Here is a 19599-nt window from a genome sequence, read left to right as displayed (position 1 = left end):
GCAGTAACAGCCAGGTGCTGCTAACCAAAACTATAAAAGCAGAAGTTGTGGCAGTTTGCTGGTCTGGAGAATTCAGGACACTTAGGCTATGTGCCCACGTTGCAGAATGTATGCAGAATTTTCCTAATCAAATCTGGACTCCCTTGGCAGGAAATCAGCTTGCGTTATTTTTGCGTTTTTTAATCTCGTATTTGTCGTGTTTTTTTCGGGATTTTTTAGCGTTTTTTTTTTCCAATGGTCCAAATACAACTCTATAGCGGCAATACCGCCGATTTTCCGCAAAATTAATGAACATGCTGCTTCTTTTTCCGCAATGCTTTTCCGCTGCGGATAAAAAAAAACGCAGAATGGACACAATAATTGCAGAATGCATTAAAATAATGGGATGCTTAATGTAAGCGTTTAAGCGTTTCTACAGCGGAAAACCGCCACAAAAAAACACATAAGAAACACAAAATCCGCAATGTGGGCACATAGCCTCACAAAAATGCTACCATTGATTGTGCTAATGATCAAAACTGCCACAAAAACACAAAAAAACACATAAAAAACACAAAATCAGCAACGTGGGCACATAGCCTTACAAAAATGTCACCACTGATTGTGCTAATGAGCAACAATTGCTTTTCTAATAGTCACAACTGTAAATTAAATCCTTTAGAACTAGTGATGAGTGAATAATAACTTAGTCCATTTTTAAAAAACATCTTTGCTGGGTCTGTTTTGTTTTTTTTACATTTAAGTCTATGGAAAACAGATCCGTTAATTAGCCATCTGTTTTCTTCCATTTGTAATGGATCCAGTAAGCAAAAAAATTTTTTGCTAAAATATTGCTGCTGGATCCATTCTAACGTATGATTACTGGACATGTGAACATAGCCTTATAACTAATGTACACACAACCACGTAGATTACAAAAGCAACTCTGTCCTCTATTGGACAAAAACCTGGAAGCCGACCTGCCAGGACAGGAGCTGGTAACTGAAGACTAGGGCACCTTGAAGACCTAAACTACTGGTCTATAAATTGCTAAAGTAATTTAATGGGGTTCTCCTGTGCTAGACAAGTTAATGTTATTAAGCCACGAGTGAGGTGTAAAAACAAAAAACCTATACTCAAACTCCCAGATCTTGCACCACATAGTGTGTCCCCCGCAGGTTTCCTGGCATCAACATCCAGCCAAGGGGCATCAATGGTGCGCAGAGGAGTGGGGCCAGTCTGGGAGGTGGACATAGTTTTGTTTTTTGAGGGGAGGTTCTTGACCTTGGCCTATTAAGATTCATTTGTACAACAATAGATAATCCCTTTAAGCTGCAATTCTCCTAAAAGGGGGCGTCCAGCTAAGTCTCTAGATTCCATATATCCTAGTATGGCTTACTTTTGCTTAATCAGGGCCTATATGGGTACCCAATCCTAAATAATAGCTGCCACTGGTGAGGTTTGCAAGTGAACTGCAAGAGTTAAAGACCATACTGATGGGGTACACCTTGTCGCGGTGGGATGTTTTTGTTTTGTTAAAACAGTATCAGCTAAGTCTCCTATGTTATGTACATAATTATTTATTTACTTACTACTACAGGGTTTGTGTTCATTTTGTTTTTCTCTTCGGTTTTGTTGCTAAATGGCCAGTGTGAATGTGCACTTCTACCAACTTGTATTCCGGCTCATTTCTTTGGTTTTGCTTTACTTTTTTTGTACTCCGTACATACAGGAGTGCAGCTCCCTCTTTTTGGGCTGTGCATTTGGCCTATACAGCTGGATCCTGCTCTGTTCCCCATCTATTTTGAGACCTAGTGGCACGTAGTGAGGTGACCTACAAGAGTTAGTGACCATCCTGAGCCAAGTCCCCTTTGTTATTTACAGGTACTATCACTATTTAAATGTTGCAGGGTATTTGCTCATTTTTGTTTTTATCCTAGGTTTTGTCATTAGTAGCTACATTTTTTTTTTACTTACTTTCACCATAACAGCTCATTAGGGAAATACAAAAAAAAGTCTCAATTTCAAGCCCCCAAAGTAACCCCAACATTACAATGCCAAACAAGTGATTGACCATCAGACCCTCCGGACCTTAAGTGTGATAACATTTCTACACTAACGGACCCCCCTGGGTCTGAGAGTCCAACTCCTCCAATACTTGAAGTTACTACAAGAGCTCGTACCTGTTTTTCCGTCATAGCGTAGATGAACTGCCGATCAGGACTCAGCACCAAATCCCGGAGGATTGCATTTCCCTCGTGGACCAGGACATTTTCGTACTGCTGTGTTGCGTGGGAGGAGGATGATCCAGACAAGTCAACCAAAATCTGTATGAGAAAAAACAAAATTTTTTAGTTTTTGCAAAAATCTCAGCAAAACCTAGCCCGGAAAGAGTTAACCCAAGCATGTTTTAATTAGTTTGGTGATTCTCTGAACAATGCTGTTTAATTACAGATTGTGAGATCCCAGAGCATGGCTCATCGTTTCTCGGTCAATACTCTGTGCTAATCCAAATCACTGTAGGGCCGCGGTCGTGTTTATTGCAATGGAGGAAGCTGCGGCGGCGGCTGATAGACTATTGAGCCCTTCAGATAAACTCCCAGCGCTATTAAAAAGATTAGACGGACACAGGCAAACACATGGAGTATTAGGCAAACACAACATTACAATCGCTGCAGCAACTTGACATTCGTGAAGTGCGGATGGCTGCAGCGTGAACGATCGTGCGGCAAAGAAGCCAAACGCGAGTGGCTTTACAATGATTAAACATGGATGGCAGATAGGCGAGCACCAGAGGAAGAGAAAGCAAATATTAACACAACACACTGGGAAGCCCTCGCCGCTCGGTGCACGGCAGGGTGACATTATGCTCATCGTTCCAGCGGAGCACGGGCTCGGATGAGGCGAAGAAGCAGAGCAGAAATGGGGTCACAAATTATCTGACAGATACAGATGATAACGAGCAGCTCTGAGCTGATCATGGTTTCTATGTTTTACTAAAAAAAAAATTCAAAAAATGTAAATTTTTCACAACGGAGATTTTTTTAAACCTTTTTTTTTCTCCAAAAAATCATAAGAAAAAGGGTTTGTTCACAATTTGCTCATGTACAGAAGATTCTACAAAAAAGCAAGATATTTTTTTGTCTATGCCTAGTATTGTAGCTCAGCACCATTCAAGTCAATGAAACTGAACTGCAATACCAGACATAGCCCAAAGTAGAGATGGCGCTGTTACAAGAAAAGGAGCGGACCCTTTTCTAGTCTTAGACAAGGAGTCTGTAAACCCAAAAGACTGTATCCCATTAGAACATAACCTTTTAAGGGATATCGCCCCTATAAAAAAAAAACAACACACCTGTTCTATTGGCTGCCTCCGTTCTTCAGAAACTAAAGTTTAATCTAACATTCTAATTAGATGCTTGGTGCACTCTGGGTGTGGCCAGAACACTTTCGCTCACTGGTTTTGCCAGTGTCCGCCTCTCTCACTGGTGTTTGACAGCGTTAGCTTATCTGAGCTTCTTCTGTAGTGTCCGCCTCCCTCACTGGTGATTGACAGCGCTAGCTTATCTGAGCTTTATCTGTAGTGTCCGCCTCTCTCACTGGTGATTGACAACGCTAGCTTATCTGAGCTTTATCTGTAGTGTCCGCCTCTCTCACTGGTGATTGACAGCGCTAGCTTATCTGAGCTTTATCTGTAGTGTCCGCCTCTCTCACTGGTGATTGACAGCGCTAGCTTATCTGAGCTTCTTCTGTAGTGTCCGCCTCCCTCACTGGTGATTGACAGCGCTAGCTCATCTGAGCTTCCTCTGTAGTGTCCGCCTCTCTCACTGGTGATTGACAGCGCTAGCTTATCTGAGCTTTATCTGTAGTGTCCGCCTCTCTCACTGGTGTTTGACAGCGTTAGCTTATCTGAGCTTCTTCTGTAGTGTCCGCCTCCCTCACTGGTGATTGACAGCGCTAGCTTATCTGAGCTTTATCTGTAGTGTCCGCCTCTCTCACTGGTGATTGACAACGCTAGCTTATCTGAGCTTTATCTGTAGTGTCCGCCTCTCTCACTGGTGATTGACAGCGCTAGCTTATCTGAGCTTTATCTGTAGTGTCCGCCTCTCTCACTGGTGATTGACAGCGCTAGCTCATCTGAGCTTCCTCTGTAGTGTCCGCCTCCCTCACTGGTGATTGACAGCGCTAGCTCATCTGAGCTTCCTCTGTAGTGTCCGCCTCCCTCACTGGTGATTGACAGCGCTAGCTCATCTGAGCTTCCTCTGTAGTGTCCGCCTCCCTCACTGGTGATTGACAGCGCTAGCTCATCTGAGCTCTCTCTGTAGTGTCCGCCTCCCTCACTGGTGATTGACAGCGCTAGCTCATCTGAGCTTCCTCTGTAGTGTCCGCCTCCCTCACTGGTGATTGACAGCGCTAGCTCATCTGAGCTTCCTCTGTAGTGTCCGCCTCCCTCACTGGTGATTGACAGCGCTAGCTCATCTGAGCTCTCTCTGTAGTGTCCGCCTCCCTCACTGGTGATTGACAGTGCTAGCTCATCTGAGCTTCCTCTGTAGTGTCCGCCTCCCTCACTGGTGATTGACAGCGCTAGCTTTTCTGAGCTCTCTCTGTAGTGTCCGCCTCTCTCACTGGTGATTGACAGCGCTAGACTATCTGAGCTTCCTCTGCAGGCAGTGCTTGCTCAATGCAAGAAAGCACAGATCGTTAAGGAAGCAGGAGCCAAGTGGGGTGGAGCACTGAGCCTCTTGGCCATGCCCATGGTGCGGGGGGGGGGCACGCTAATTAGCATATTTTATTACACTTAAGTTACTGGAGGACAGGGGCAGTGAAATGAGCACTGAGGGTGCAATTTTTACATCCCTACAAGCGTATGTGCTTAGTTTATATAGCTATTAGATGGAGATTACACACTCCCTTTAAGGGCAAAGGAGACCACTAGAGGCAATGAAAGGGGTGTGATTGCAAGTAGTGTAATCCCATGGGATAACATTTGACAGAGCAGATATTATGGGTGATCTCACTGTTCTCCATAGTTTTTAAAAAGGTCTTCCAAAATGGGTAATAAAAACCACGAGGCCAAGATTGTGAAAAATACCCAACTGGCAAGTCCATTAAAAGGACATCAAGAGTAATATTTGAAAAAGTTTATGAAAAAGATGCAATTTTGCCATGATCATTGTTCCTCCCGAATGTCTAGACGACTAGTCTTGCTCAATATTGGTCTGAAGTTTTGGGCAGTTCGAATTAAAAATCCAATTAATTAAAGCAACCTGAGCATTAAAAGGGAATCTACACTAAGGGCTATGACAAACCCTTGAAGGCATCAAGATGGAGGAATCTGTTCATCTCAAAGTCATGTCAGCCCCTACTGGGACGCCTCCAGGCCACTGTTTCGCCCCGCGGTTTCGAGCCGGGAGAGCTGCGACTCCCGAGAGCTCGCTCATTAGGATGGAAATATATGCCAGAAAAGCAAACGAATCACAGGCCTGCTTTAATTAGAGGCACAGCTTTGATTCAGCGCCAGCGCCCGATAACATCTGAGGATTATTTTTAGGCAGTTTTACTAAAACAAATGCACTTAATGAAGGGAGAGGAACCTAAGTAGATTTAAAGAAACAGAGGCGCTGTTAGCAAACAAGTCTGTTTAAATAAAAGCTGCTACCATTTGACAATGGGTTGTGTTCACACGCGTAGTATTGTTTCCAAATTGAAGCAGCACACGGTTGTGACGTTTCCTTCCCCAATTGTAAGTGCTCCAGACTCCACCTCCTGATGCTATTTGCCTATTCATGTTCATTTGAATACTAAGCACCGCCCATGCGGGGATAGATTTAGAATGCGACAGTAGAAATGACACATTATGGTAGAAAACTAATAAAATATTGTTGTTGTTTTTTTTCTTCTCCCTATCGGCTGGACATCAGTGGGACATTAAGGACATTTCCTTTGATTCTTTCTTGTTCTGTGGGGGGTGTTGTGCGGTCAGAAGCTGGATGTGATGCAGCCGGGGCTGATCTCCATAAGAAATGTTTATCTGGGACAGATGCCGGCTACAGCGAGAGACACGAGGGTCACAGGCATTCGTATGTAAAACGTGATCCCAGCCAGAAGCTATAAAAATTCTCCCGGTGCAGCAGATGTGGAACACTGAAAGTACTGATGTCATGAATATACTTAAAGGGCGACTTTGCACTATTTGCAGAGACCAGTATGGCTGCCCCTGACAGCTCCGCTAAGGGTTGACGCTCTACTTTCCCCTACCCTGCGATATTGCAAGCAATGGCTGTGAATGTGGTGGGAACAGGGGACGTCTAAGTCACCCTCTCTATATCCTGTAACTTTAGGTCAAAGTCAGAGATTTCAGAACTAGCAAACGGGAAGCAATGGAAGAGTGAAGTCATGTCAGATGCTTCAGGACCAAAATCAAAAATGCAAAAAAGCAGAAGTAACGCAGAAACTAAATGGAGGAGAAATCAATAGGACAGGAACGATGTGACAACCAGGGAGGGAGAGGATGGAAGGGAAATAAACAAGAAAAACAGGAAACATTGTTCTGGGCCATAGGATTCGCTGTGGGAACGCTCCGACTGAAGCACTGAAATCTCCTGTTTATTTAAAGGGGAACTTAATCTAGAACAAAAAAAAACAAAAAAACTTTTCAGTAAGTCTGCAACAGCGACACCTGTAGGATGCTAGCAGTATAGCAAAAGTCAAACTTGAAACATACATGGTCTTAGGAAGCTATTTAGCTCTTCTCCAAGAGAAGGAAGATAACTGTCTGTAGTAGGACTTATAGGTGGCACCACAGAGTTCTCACAGATCTGGATTGTACTAAAAGATTCTCGGCGGCCATGTCCATAGTCAGTGTCTGCTGCACGAGAGCCCTGCAAACCTTCTCCTACCTGATGGCATCCATGGCACCTCCTAAGATTACCAGGCATCATGTGTATCATACCGCAATCATGAGGTTGCACCAAGCCTAGTAATCAGAAGAGGTGCTGGGGATGCTGACAGGTATGAGGGGGCTCTTGTCCAGCAGACACTGACTACTGACATGGCTTGGCAAACTAGAGTCCTGCAAATCTTTTTAGCTCAGCTCTTCTAGAAAGCATTAGAATTTAAAGAGTTACGCTTCCACCTAGTGGTCAATAATCATGAAAAATAACACTTAAGACCTAAATCATTATATCATCAAAGCAAAGAAAGGGCGAGCAGCGCAACAAATTTGTTGAACAGGGATCAACCACGTGCATATAAAGAGTACAATAAATACAAGAGAGAAGAAAGATATGCACACTAGTGGGATCAACCAACCATAATATTCTTTATTTTGAATGACAATACAAAAACAGGAGCTAAGAAAAGAACACACAATTTAAAACGGCCAAAAAGGGCCGAATGAACCAACTAAGATCCCCCGGGAAAAAAATGGTATATACAGATTTAAGGACAAGCAAATCTGGCAGTGAATACAATAAGCAGGCTAACACACAAAATAAAGAGGTTGCATTATACATACTAATGTCCTGTGCTGCCAGCTGACCTCAATCCCATGCCACCAGCCCATACACAAATAGGTAACCCCTTAGTAACATGCATGGATAACCAAAGTAACAAAATATCAATTGTCAGAATGGTGCACATTAACCCAGGCCCTGCCACAGCCAATAACCATATAACACAAAGCGGTCGACCAAATAGTCTGGGCCTAGAAAAGGTTATAATGTATTAGGTCAGATAAATAAAAGGGTATCAGCAAATCCCTAGATCATCCCTTAGCCGGTAGTTGCTTAGTGCTGCACTGGAAGTGCTAAATGCATAAAGGGTTACCAAAAATCCTGGGGGGATCAGGGCCCCACGCGTATCAACGCTGCTAGAGCGTCTTCATCAGGGGAAGTGTGAAGAAACAGTCCTAACGAAGCCCCTTTATATACAAAGCTAATGAATACAATAATAGTCACCTGCGAGGGTGCTGCGGCGTGTGAGATCATCTCCCCATGCATGTGTTCGGCCGGTTGAATATCCGGTCGGGCGAAAAGGTTAGATGTGCGCCTGCGCACACAGGTATCCAGCATCAGCCGGATCCCACTGCGTAAGCGCCTGAATGATCAAAGTACTAAGTCTGGAAGATCGCAATATGCGCTAGGGTATGACAGGACCCATCGCTGTTCAGACAGCTTCTGAGCCCATACAAAGCCCAAATGAACACAGTGCTCAGTCTAAAGGAACGCAGTAGGCGCATGCGCTAAGGTATAACAAGACCCATCGCTGTTCAGACAGCTTCGGAGCCCACACAAGGTTACGATGCGGCGCGCTGGCGGTACGGCGTAAATACAGATGGTAAATAGGTTCGTGCGCACAGGAACATCCAGCGGACCACCCGGACCCCATTATACGATCACAAACATACACAGATTGTGCAAGTCCCTGTTGCTTAGTTCACCGCTCTCAGAACCAACAACGGATAAGTCAAAAATATACGGTTCTTTTGGGTTTTAGGTGCCAACAGACATGATGTTAAGAAAGGAGAGCACCGACACATACAATGTGTGCGCATGTGTCGTGACTAAGGCCATCCTCAATGCTGCACCCGGATGGAGCTAGTGTGCAACTCCTAAGTGCGATGGTATACCCACCACATTGGCGGGGAACACACTAAATGCCTAATATAGAATGGCGCAGGAAGCACACAACCTAATGTAATGTAAGAAAAGACAAAATTGAGGATGACAAGCATGCCAAAAGAGGCAAGCTACATATATACTGCATTGTACATCTATGCACTCCAACCTCATTTAGTGATATTACCTAATCGAGCAATAACGTGTACATCAAATGTAACAGGGATACAAGAGGTATACATTGTGCCCCCAATGGCAGGAAAGAATAAGTCCAAAGGCCATAGTTGGCCATTTAAACAAAAAAATCCTTGAGCGGGAGCCAGGAAAGCAGCCCCAACCCACCAGGTCATGCAGTGGTGAGGCTGAGGCCCAATACCACAATCAATAGCGGGAAAGAGGAGGCCAAATGGGTCAAAGGAAACTCATATTTAATGCAGTGTAGACACAATATCAGGAAAAGAGATAAGAACATAATACATTCTATTTTGGAGGAGGAGATATATTGCATCAGTACGGAAGCTATCATGGCACAAGGGCGGATAGGATCCAATAGAGTAGAGTATGGTGGGTCTACCAAATACTAATCCCATCAAGAACAGATATTAAAACAGCCCCAGTCCCATATGGGACACCCCCAATTGGACTAAAGATGGTACATAAGATGTAAAATGTAAAAGCTCAAGAGGGCATGTGTTGCCCCCATGTTAGGGCAAATATGAGGGGAAGACCTAATAACCGACGTCTATCAGTATTTCTCATATGGAAAAGGGGACTCGCAATTCAGGCCAAATATCACAAAGTCATATTGTCGGGGAGGATACACCAAGATACACCAAAGTATATATATAAAAAAAAAAGTCAAACATTATACAGTTTGTACACAAGGTTGGGTACAGCTGGCAGCAAAGGGTACAAGGTGTGTTCCGTCTTAATCCAAAGAATCCAGGAGGCTGTCCGTTTGTTCGCATAGTACTCCTATGGAAAAGACACTAATACAATCATGTCTGGTGCACCTGAAAGGACAAAATAACAGATATAAATTAAATGAGCCCCCACTAAATCTGTTTGTAGAAGCCCGTATAGAGGAGCTCCTCATTAATCCTCACCGGGGCCCGACTATTCAGATTATAAATCCACTTTGACTCCCTCCTAAATAAGTCCAAAGTAACGTTACCACCCCTGATGTTGGGATTTTTTCCTGGGGGATCTTAGTTGGTTCATTCGGCCCTTTTTGGCCGTTTTAAATGGTTTTAAATTGTGTGTTCTTTTCTTAGCTCCTGTTTTTGTATTGTCACCTAAATCATTATGTTACACTTGATGCGTAGAAAGCATTTGCCACTGAATGTAGGAGATTGACGGCGGCCACATGCGGTCTACATCTGTGATTAGATGAGAAATGATCTGTCAAAAAAGGAAGATCATGAACGTTTATGACGATCATAATCGCATTAGTGCGTACAAAAACATCCATAATATCTTGGGGTATTACCGGTTCCATGGAAAGTTCGGAGCTCTGGGTATATCAGGACAATATTAGCTCATTTATGGGTGCCAAAATATAAAATATAGTGCACCATTTAACGGATATGTGAAATTTAATGCGATTTTGCACCCAAAATGTTTGCTTTACAGCTGAATGCAGCAAACAGTTCCGTTATCAAGCATATGCACAGAAAAAGGGCCAAAAAAAGGCTAAAAAATTATTGCAAGGTGCTTGATTTAATTTCAATAACAATCTATTTTCCTGCTCATACACAGTTTATTGGGCTTTTTTTTCTACTTAAGTTTATACTCTCTCCTATCTTGAAATACTTAAGTGTTACATATAAACTTTGATATAAAAGGTTCTAGTGTTACCGCCCCTTTAAGTGCAGTAATACTATCCTTTAACAAAGACATTTCATAGACCGCGACAAAACAATCAGATTTAGACCCAAACACAAATGTTCATGCCGCAGATGAATATAGAGCTGCGACTTCATCTGGGGAACACGATTTGGGCGAGATATTAGATGGGCGAAGCGTCTCCCCTCCGCAGTCACAGACATGTTTGTTTTCCCAATTACACTGCGGATCATCGCAGCTGATAACAGAAGAAAAATCTCTATTAAAATATATTTTTGTTTTCGGTGAGATCTTTCTACATGAGAATTCGGGGGGGTAATTGTATAATTGAGCTGTAACAAGCGCCAGTCGAGGGAGACAAAAAATAGGATAAATCTGAGCAAAAAAGAAAAAAAAAAGAAATGTTCAATGAAACCCTTTGGCTACAGCTGTCAAATTACATATTTTAATGAGGGAAAATAAAGAAATTTCTAAATGCAAGTAACTTAGCCAAGGACTGAAATGTGGGTCAATGAAGACTAAGAAAGGCAGAACAAAGGAAATCGCGGTGTAATAATAGAGATGGGAGGACGGCGGCGGCTGTTGAATGGGTAGCGGAGAATTACACAAGTATTTACAGTGAGAAAGCAAATTATGCCAAAAAGATAAAAAGAAAAATGACACGGACACGAGCTGATGTCTGCGGGGAGGTGAGGATGAGAGTATTCATAGCGCTAAGTATAAAGCTGACTGTACCGGCTGTAACCACAAGGGGCAGTATTGAGGGCCTCACTCAGGATTATGGCTACATTAGCGCACATCTATTGAAAAATGGTGGTGTCTGAGCACAAGGGTCTAGATTCCACTGGTGTCCACAGGGCAAGGTTCAGGTACACCACAGATAAAAGAACACCAAGTATTGGAGCAGCCTGGACTGCGTCAAGGTGTCAGAGCAACAAAGTCCAAGTTTGCGGTTCAGATGCCAAGCATTAGGATCATAGAGTTACAGCACCTAAAAATTTTACAGTGTTAAGGTTCAGGAGTCTGCCTCACAATTCTCCAATGCACCAAAGTCCAGGTCCAATAAGATCCCAGAGTATGTGTGGTAAGTATACAGTGCGACATGGCCCAGAACCAATAGATGTTGGTTTGACAAAATCCAAAAGTCTGTGTGCCAAGCTTCCAGTATGACGAAGTTTAGGGCCAAAGTCATAACGTCTGTGCCCCAAACTTCACTATGCACCAACCTTCAGGTTCAAAAAGTATCAACATGTCCAAAAGTATATGCCAAGTGTTCGGTGCACCAAGGTCCAAGTGTTTGTGTACCAAGCTTCTGGTGCACCAAGGTCCAAAATGAATTAAAAATATTGCCGAGTCCAAGTGTTAGACCTTGGGGCACAGGTAGTTTGGCCCAAGTCCAAGAATTGTTAGTCATGCAAGTTTTAGTTTTAGTTTTGAAAGTTTTCAGAGTGTGGAGAACGTTGTCCAATACATATCAGTGGTCCAAATGTTGTTGTGCCAAGCTTCGAGTGCACCACAGTCCATATTCAACGCAGGTCAACAATTCAAGTCCAAGTGTCGATATATCAAGTTTCCTTAGTGTGAAGCCCCCCAAAAGAACCCATAGTATAATAAATAAGTGCCAAGGTGCTTTGAGTATCGAAGTGTCGGGATATCAGAATTGCAAGGTTCTAGTTTCCCACATGTGAAAGTGGGGTAAAACAAGAACTCTCGACAAGTCAACAAAATAATATAAGTCGCTGCCTCGATGCCAAGTGTCTGTCACTCAAGTTCTGGCAGGTCAGCAAACATATCTGCTGTCATCCAGTAATGCCCGGCTTTGGGATGTCCAATCATCTAGACCCATTTATATTAATAACTGTGATGGGGCAGATGCCATTATTTGCTGCCAATCTCCCTGGTATTGAAGGATGGCAGTGATCAGTGATGAAGCCCTGGCATTTATATACTTAATGCTGACGCTAATCCTTCCACCCACACAACAGGATTTCTATTAATGTCACATTTTATTCGGAAGGTCCAGGACAGAATTAACTCCCAGTGACAGGGAGAGGAAGGAGCGAGCGGGAATGTGTTTTATCTTAGGCGTCTACTATTGGAGGTGACACACAACTAAGGGATCCAGGCTCTGGAGATACGGGGGTAGGGATTTTTATAGCTTCCTGTGCCGATGTCTGTTTTTGTCTGCAGCTCTGACGTTGTGTCGCTGGGCTAACCGATTGGCTGCAGCGCTGTCAGCACTGCAGACAATACCACCAGTAGAAGCGGCAGAAAAATCAGCCATGAACCTAAAGAGAGCGAGTAAAGCAGAGGTTTTGCTTTTTTATACAAACTACACCTGAGACATAGGTTTTCTGAAACAAACAAAAAAAACTTTAAAAAGGACTGTCAGCCAGCCCCTTTTAATTCAAACATTTAAAAGGTAGTGTCGCTTTAAGATTAAATGCCTTGAAAGCTAAAATACCCATCAGCATGCAATACATGGAATAAAACCGTGAAACATCATGTAGATTTCTTTTTGGCTTCCTTTATGGTGGGCAAGGATAATCCTACGTCCAGGCCAGCCCCCCTTGGGCAGCCATCCCCCCATTGCAGCTGGCTGGTCGTGTAATAATTCACACTTTATTAGTATCTGGATGTGCCGCTAACTCCTGGCATCTAGTTAATTATGATTAGCGAAATGACGGAGATTAATCGGAGTCATTAGTATTGCATCTTGTAAGTGGGGACGGTTAGAAAAGCGGTATCTGCGGAAATGGTGCACGTGTCTGCCGGGGTGAACTAGGTGATGGGTACAAGGGTCACTAAGGACTCTAGTGGAAGATTTCAGAAATTTCTGTAGGAAATTAATGTCCTGAAGATGTGAACCTCGCTAGAGCTGCATCCAGTCTGCACTCCGGATGGATACATCGTATTCCCTGCACGGATACATTGTAACAAGAGGGGATACAATGGTGAGGCCACATGCATATCCGTGTCAGGGATGCCAAAATCCACTATTACACCTCCTGTCATACTGGATAGGTAAAAATAACGCAGCCCGTAGCATTATTCTCCCTGGCAAAGCGAGCAATGGGCACCTCTGGCATCCGTTATTTCATGCAGATGTGAATGGGGCCTGACAGATCTTCAGCTCGGAGAAGGAGTCTCTGGGTTTTCATAGCCTCTGGATGCGACCATGAATGCTGCCAGGAAGCAGTGGTCTTGAAAATTGTTTGAAGACAGAGTTAAAAGGCAAAAATAAACATCATCTACAGAATGTGTCAAAGAAAATGTACTGAAAAAAAAAAATAAAAACCTGGTGGCGGAGGGGCCGTGGTAGTTGTTGCCCCCTCCCAATCAGAATGTGACGATGCTCTGCGCCTCTTATCTCTCTGCGGTAGTGATTAATTCCCCGTGACTGGCAGCAGCAACAGGAGCGGGCGCTCGACGTGGCCACACTTCAAAGTCAGGGGCTTATCTGCCTCAAACACATGCGGCAACCTTTTCAGAAAAACCAGAAGCCAGAGAAAAGCACAAGAGAATGAGGCCTTGTGTGTCGCCGGCACAAGCTCCGTTCCACCTACTTGGGCCAAAGTCTTATTCTTTTTTCTCCCTTCACTGGACATCGTCCTCGCCGCTTGTTCCTTCTTAAACTTCTACAATATTGTCTTGAAAAGAACAAACCCGGAACACAAAAAATATCATCACTGATACAGGACGTATATAAAAGACGACGCGACATATACAGGACGCCCTACTGATGATGGGGTCGGCTGATTTAAAGGGCAACTCATGGCAAAAATCGCCATTACAGGAGTTGTTTAGGATTGGCTAAACACAGGCGCTTTCTTTTAAAAGAGTGTTACCCCTTTCCATGTGTCATATTGCACCTATGCCCCATTAAAGCGCAGAAATGCAAAACCACAAACAACCTGTGTTTAGGAGTGGCGCTAATTTTGGAAGAACACAGCAATGTGGTTCCCCAATAAATAACAATATTGTCCCTCTGATGCCAGGACACTGCCCTGTAAGTAACTTTCTGGTTGGGATACCTAGGAAAAAGCGCTTGGGAGATTCTGGTTCTGTCTCTTTTGGAGGGGAGTCGAATTAAATACTCCTTTCCAGGAATCATCGCCTGTATGACTTCACAAGGAGAACCAGTACAAGGGCTGAGAAACTGTGCAGCAGAAACATTCAGCTGGTACTACAATCGGGGTCCACTTCGCGGTATGAGGGTCCTTGTACAGAGGACAAATAATTTGGACCCAATGAGAACTGATAACTTTCCTTTCCTTTCTTAAGCCTATTCACAGGTGTGTTGATCAATGAAAGACTGTGTGACCCGCAACCAATCACAAGAATGGGGATCCTGTGTGTCGCATAGTAGTGCACATGGCTGACCACGGCTCCTTCCACCGTCTATGGGAGCAGTAGTCATACACTGCAATGTAGAATTGAGCAAAAAGATTCCCAGGACCTTGGGTCAGTGGCCACCTTAGTAGTCCATGGCTACCTTAGTAGTCCATGGCTGTGTGAGACCAGAGCCATGCAAACCTCCTCCTACATGCCGGCATCCCCGACACCTCTTATTAGTAAGGCAGGTGGGACGGCATATTTGCAGCCGGTGGGAGGTAGTTTGCATGGTGGCAATGGACTACTGAGGTGGACACTGGGCCGGTGTCCTGGAATCTTTTTGCTCAACTCTACTTCATTCACATGGTGGATTCCTTGGAGATGGGGGGTGCTCTGAAGGTGGATCACCTTCAATTGTGTATTACATATCATACTAATAAGAAATTAATACTTGTGGCAGAAGCAGCACTGCGCCCGGAGTCTGGGAGCCGCTGTCCCCTGCATGCGCCCCTCTGACAAGCTGTTGGAGGCGACATGGTGTGGGGGATTAGCCAGGAAAGTGACAGCCGTGGAGGTCATGCAGCCAGTTGTGAGGCAGCTGCTTGAGCAAGTCCTTATGACAAACTGGAGGACAGATGGGATTCCTTTAAACAGCTGTTGTGCTGCGCTCCAGTCCGAGCACGAGGAGGAAGCACAGACACTGGAGGGGGGACATTTATTTGGCTAATCTGCACCCCGTCCCATGGAGTCCAAAAGCTCACACAGCGGCCATTTGCATCCCGCATTCCTCAGCTGTCATATGGCCAAGATAAGTAAACCCATGATCCCAAGACAAAAGTTTACTGAAGCTACACCCTGGTCAGAGCAGAAGGGGGCACTTTTTTTCATCTCCTTCAAGTCTAATTTGCTTTTTCCAGACAAAGCTGAAACTCTAAAATAAAACAAGGCGTCACAATCGGTAATGAGAAGGTGTAAATGCAATGTACGGTGTGTAAAAATGGCTGCAGAAAATGTGTAATTTATGGTTACATGATGTAATAAAATGTCACCAAGGCCAAAAAGTTACATAACAAGTAACAGACAAGTCCAGGGGACCTCAAAGCTGAATATCAGGTTGCAGCTACTCATGGAGCAGAGACAGTCCCACCAAAGTCCGCTGCCGGCACACCAGGAAGGGGTGAGGTTCATGTCCGAATAAAGAAAAAGTTTTAATCACCAAATAGGGAAAATGTTTTAAAAGACCAGGTCTCATGCGGGCTGGATAAATTGTAAGACAAGAAACTTTGAAATTTACCTCCTATTAAAAAAAATCCTCAAAGTTTCCTAAACAGGAGTGCAGCGCTTAGAAGCTCTTTAAGAGCCTGTGAGCGCTGCTCTGAAGCTGGGTGGATTCGGCAGGTTATGCCTCCCTGCGCTCCTCCAATGCTGCAGAGGCCAAGATACATCTGCTTGTTGCATTAAGGAAACGCACAATTTGGACCAGTGGCGCGAGTAACGCACCCAGGCTCGGACTGGCGCATAGGGTAACAGGGGAATCCCCCGGTGTGCCCCTATGCAGATCTGGGCTCCCAACCACACTGTATGGGCAGTATTTGGCATAATTCACTCTGTACAGAAAAAAGCAGCAATTTAATCACATTAACCAAACTACCCAGTTTATTATTATATAGATATAGGTACATCTGTGAATGAGGGTAGTGTAATATTTGTATGCAGGTGAAAATTAGTGACATCACCTTAAAAAAAATCAAAAAACATTGGACTCAAAATCTGGAAACGTGGGTTAATATGTGATCACGACTTCCTGGGGGGCCTGACATATCATAGCGTCTGCACAAAGACTGCATGGAACCTACTCCAACAAAAGCAATCAGCGAAATGATAAACTCCGATCGTCTCCCGCCCCGTGGCCTACTTTTTTATAGGTTACACGTAAAGACAGTCAAGACCTCATTAAAGTAAGAGAAGAAGTCAAACATTTTACTGAACTTCTCAGAAAAATCTCCCAAGGTCACGGAAATGACAGCTCCGGTTTAAGAATGTCACCGTCTTAGAAGTTCAAACCATGAAAATAAAGTCCCGTAAGACAAGGTCCCACCGTCTCGTACTGCTGACTGCTATAAGCGCATCCACGTAAGCTCCGGCTGAAAGGACTCCTAGTGCATTAATCCCAGGAGATCAGCCCTTGTCAGACGAGCTTAGCGCAGTAGTGTATCGATTCCCTAAGCTCTACAGCCAGGAGTGGCAGCAGAAGTGGAGCAGGAGGAGGAGAACGTCAAATCCACCACAAGACACAACCATCACGAGATGCACTCTCAGGACTTGTGCCCCTGGAGAAGGGACAGTCTCACCAAGTGGGAGGCATTAACACGGAACACATAAAAGTACATCCTTTAGTCCGTAGATAAGAGTCCGGTGCAGGAAGTTAAACATCTGTCCAGACACACCAGCGGTATGCCGGAGGCTATGTGGGCGGCTCACGCTCTATGCCGGAGGCTATGTGGGCGGCTCACGCTGTATGCCTGACGCTATGTGGGCGGCTCACGCTCTATGCCTGACGCTATGTGGGCGGCTCACGCTCTATGCCTGACGCTATGTGGGCGGCTCACGCTCTATGCCTGACGCTATGTGGGCGGCTCACGCTCTATGCCTGACGCTATGTGGGCGGCTCACGCTCTATGCCTGACGCTATGTGGGCGGCTCACGCTCTATGCCTGACGCTATGTGGGCGGCTCACGCTCTATGCCTGACGCTATGTGGGCGGCTCACGCTCTATGCCTGACGCTATGTGGGCGGCTCACGCTCTATGCCTGACGCTATGTGGGCGGCTCACGCTCTATGCCTGACGCTATGTGGGCGGCTCACGCTCTATGCCTGACGCTATGTGGGCGGCTCACGCTCTATGCCTGACGCTATGTGGGCGGCTCACGCTCTATGCCTGACGCTATGTGGGCGGCTCACGCTCTATGCCTGACGCTATGTGGGCGGCTCACGCTCTATGCCTGACGCTATGTGGGCGGCTCACGCTCTATGCCTGACGCTATGTGGGCGGCTCACGCTCTATGCCTGACGCTATGTGGGCGGCTCACGCTCTATGCCTGACGCTATGTGGGCGGCTCACGCTCTATGCCTGACGCTATGTGGGCGGCTCACGCTCTATGCCTGACGCTATGTGGGCGGCTCACGTTCTATGCCTGACGCTATGTGGGCGGCTCACGCTCTATGCCTGACGCTATGTGGGCGGCTCACGCTCTATGCCTGACGCTATGTGGGCGGCTCACGCTCTATGCCTGACGCTATGTGGGCGGCTCACGCTCTATGCCTGACGCTATGTGGGCGGCTCACGCTCTATGCCTGACGCTATGTGGGCGGCTCACGCTCTATGCCTGACGCTATGTGGGCGGCTCACGCTCTATGCCTGACGCTATGTGGGCGGCTCACGCTGTATGCCGGAGGCTATGTGGGCGGCTCACGCTGTATGCCGGAGGCTATGTGGGGGCACACGCTGTATGCCGGAGGCTATGTGGGGGCACACGCTGTATGCCGGAGGCTATGTGGGGGCACACGCTGTATGCCGGAGGCTATGTGGGGGCACACGCTCTATATCAGAAGCTATTGGGGGCTCACACTGTACATATGAGGCTACGTGGGGGCTCACACTGTGTATAGGAGGCTCCCACTGCATATAGGAGGCTCTGAGGGCTCATATTGTATATTGAGAGGCAATGTGGGGGCTCATACTGAATGTAGGAGGCTATGTAGGGGCTCATATGCTATATAGAAGGCCATGTGAGGGCTTATATTGTATAAAGAGAGGCCACGTGGGGTCTCATATGTATATAAATTAATGTGGGGGATTAATATAATACATAAAGCTGTGTGTGTGTGTGTGTGTATGAATGTGTGTATGTCCTTGAGTGGCATCTGCACCGTCGCAGCTACAGCCACAAAATTTTGTAGTCACACATCTGGACATACGCTATGCTGTGAGGCGAAATTTTAACCCCACGCTTTCCAATTCACTAAACAATATTGCTCCTCCTAGAAATAGGAGGAAACCAATATGGCTAAATAGAGCTGTAAGGGGCGCAATAAGTGACAAAAAGAAAGCATTTAGAGAATTAAAGGAAGTAGGCAGTGATGAGGCATTAAATAAATATAGAAAATTAAATAAATTCTGTAAAAAGCAAATCAAGGTAGCAAAGATTGAGACAGAGAGACTCATTGCCAGAGAGAGCAAAAATAACCCCAAAATATTCTTTAACTACATAAATAGTAAGAAACTAAAAAATGATAGTGTTGGCCCCCTTAAAAATAGTCTGGGGGAAATGGTGGATGAGGATGAGGAAAAAGCCAATATGCTAAATGACTTTTTTTTCATCAGTATTTACAAAAGAAAATCCCATGGCAGCCAATATGACTAGTGATAAAAATTCCCAATTAAATGTTACCTGCTTAACCCAGCAGGAAGTACGGCAGCGTCTAAAAATCACTAAAATTGACAAATCTCCGGGCCCGGATGGGATACACCCCCGAGTACTGCAGGAACTAAGTACAGTCATTGATAGACCGTTATTTTTAATCTTTAAAGAGTCCATAATAACAGGGTCTGTACCACAGGACTGGCGTATAGCAAATGTGGTGCCAATATTCAAAAAAAGGGGACAAAAACTGAACTCCGTAATTATAGGCCAGTAAGCTTAACCTCTACTGTGGGTAAGATCCTGGAGGGCATTCTAAGGGATGCTATACTGGAGTATCTGAAGAGGAATAACCTCATGACCCAGTATCAGCACGGGTTTACTAGGGACCGTTCATGTCA

The 19599-nt window shown here is 45.1% G+C and overlaps 1 protein-coding gene across 5 annotated transcripts in view; it reads right to left on the bottom strand.

Annotated features, from left to right (window-relative positions):
- The window catches only part of PLXNA1 (plexin A1), a 297155-nt gene that overhangs the window by 129026 nt on the left and 148530 nt on the right, over positions 1–19599 (bottom strand). For all 5 annotated transcript variants that reach the window (XM_077276604.1, XM_077276608.1, XM_077276605.1 and 2 more), the window contains exon 4: positions 2163–2306. In XM_077276604.1, the coding sequence (XP_077132719.1) occupies positions 2163–2306 (144 nt within the window). The remainder of the gene's footprint in view (positions 1–2162; positions 2307–19599) is intronic.

This window comes from Ranitomeya variabilis, chromosome 8, assembly GCF_051348905.1.
Source record: "Ranitomeya variabilis isolate aRanVar5 chromosome 8, aRanVar5.hap1, whole genome shotgun sequence".
In the NCBI taxonomy this organism is placed as follows: domain Eukaryota; kingdom Metazoa; phylum Chordata; class Amphibia; order Anura; family Dendrobatidae; genus Ranitomeya; species Ranitomeya variabilis.
This window is presented reverse-complemented; position numbering and strand designations above follow the sequence as displayed.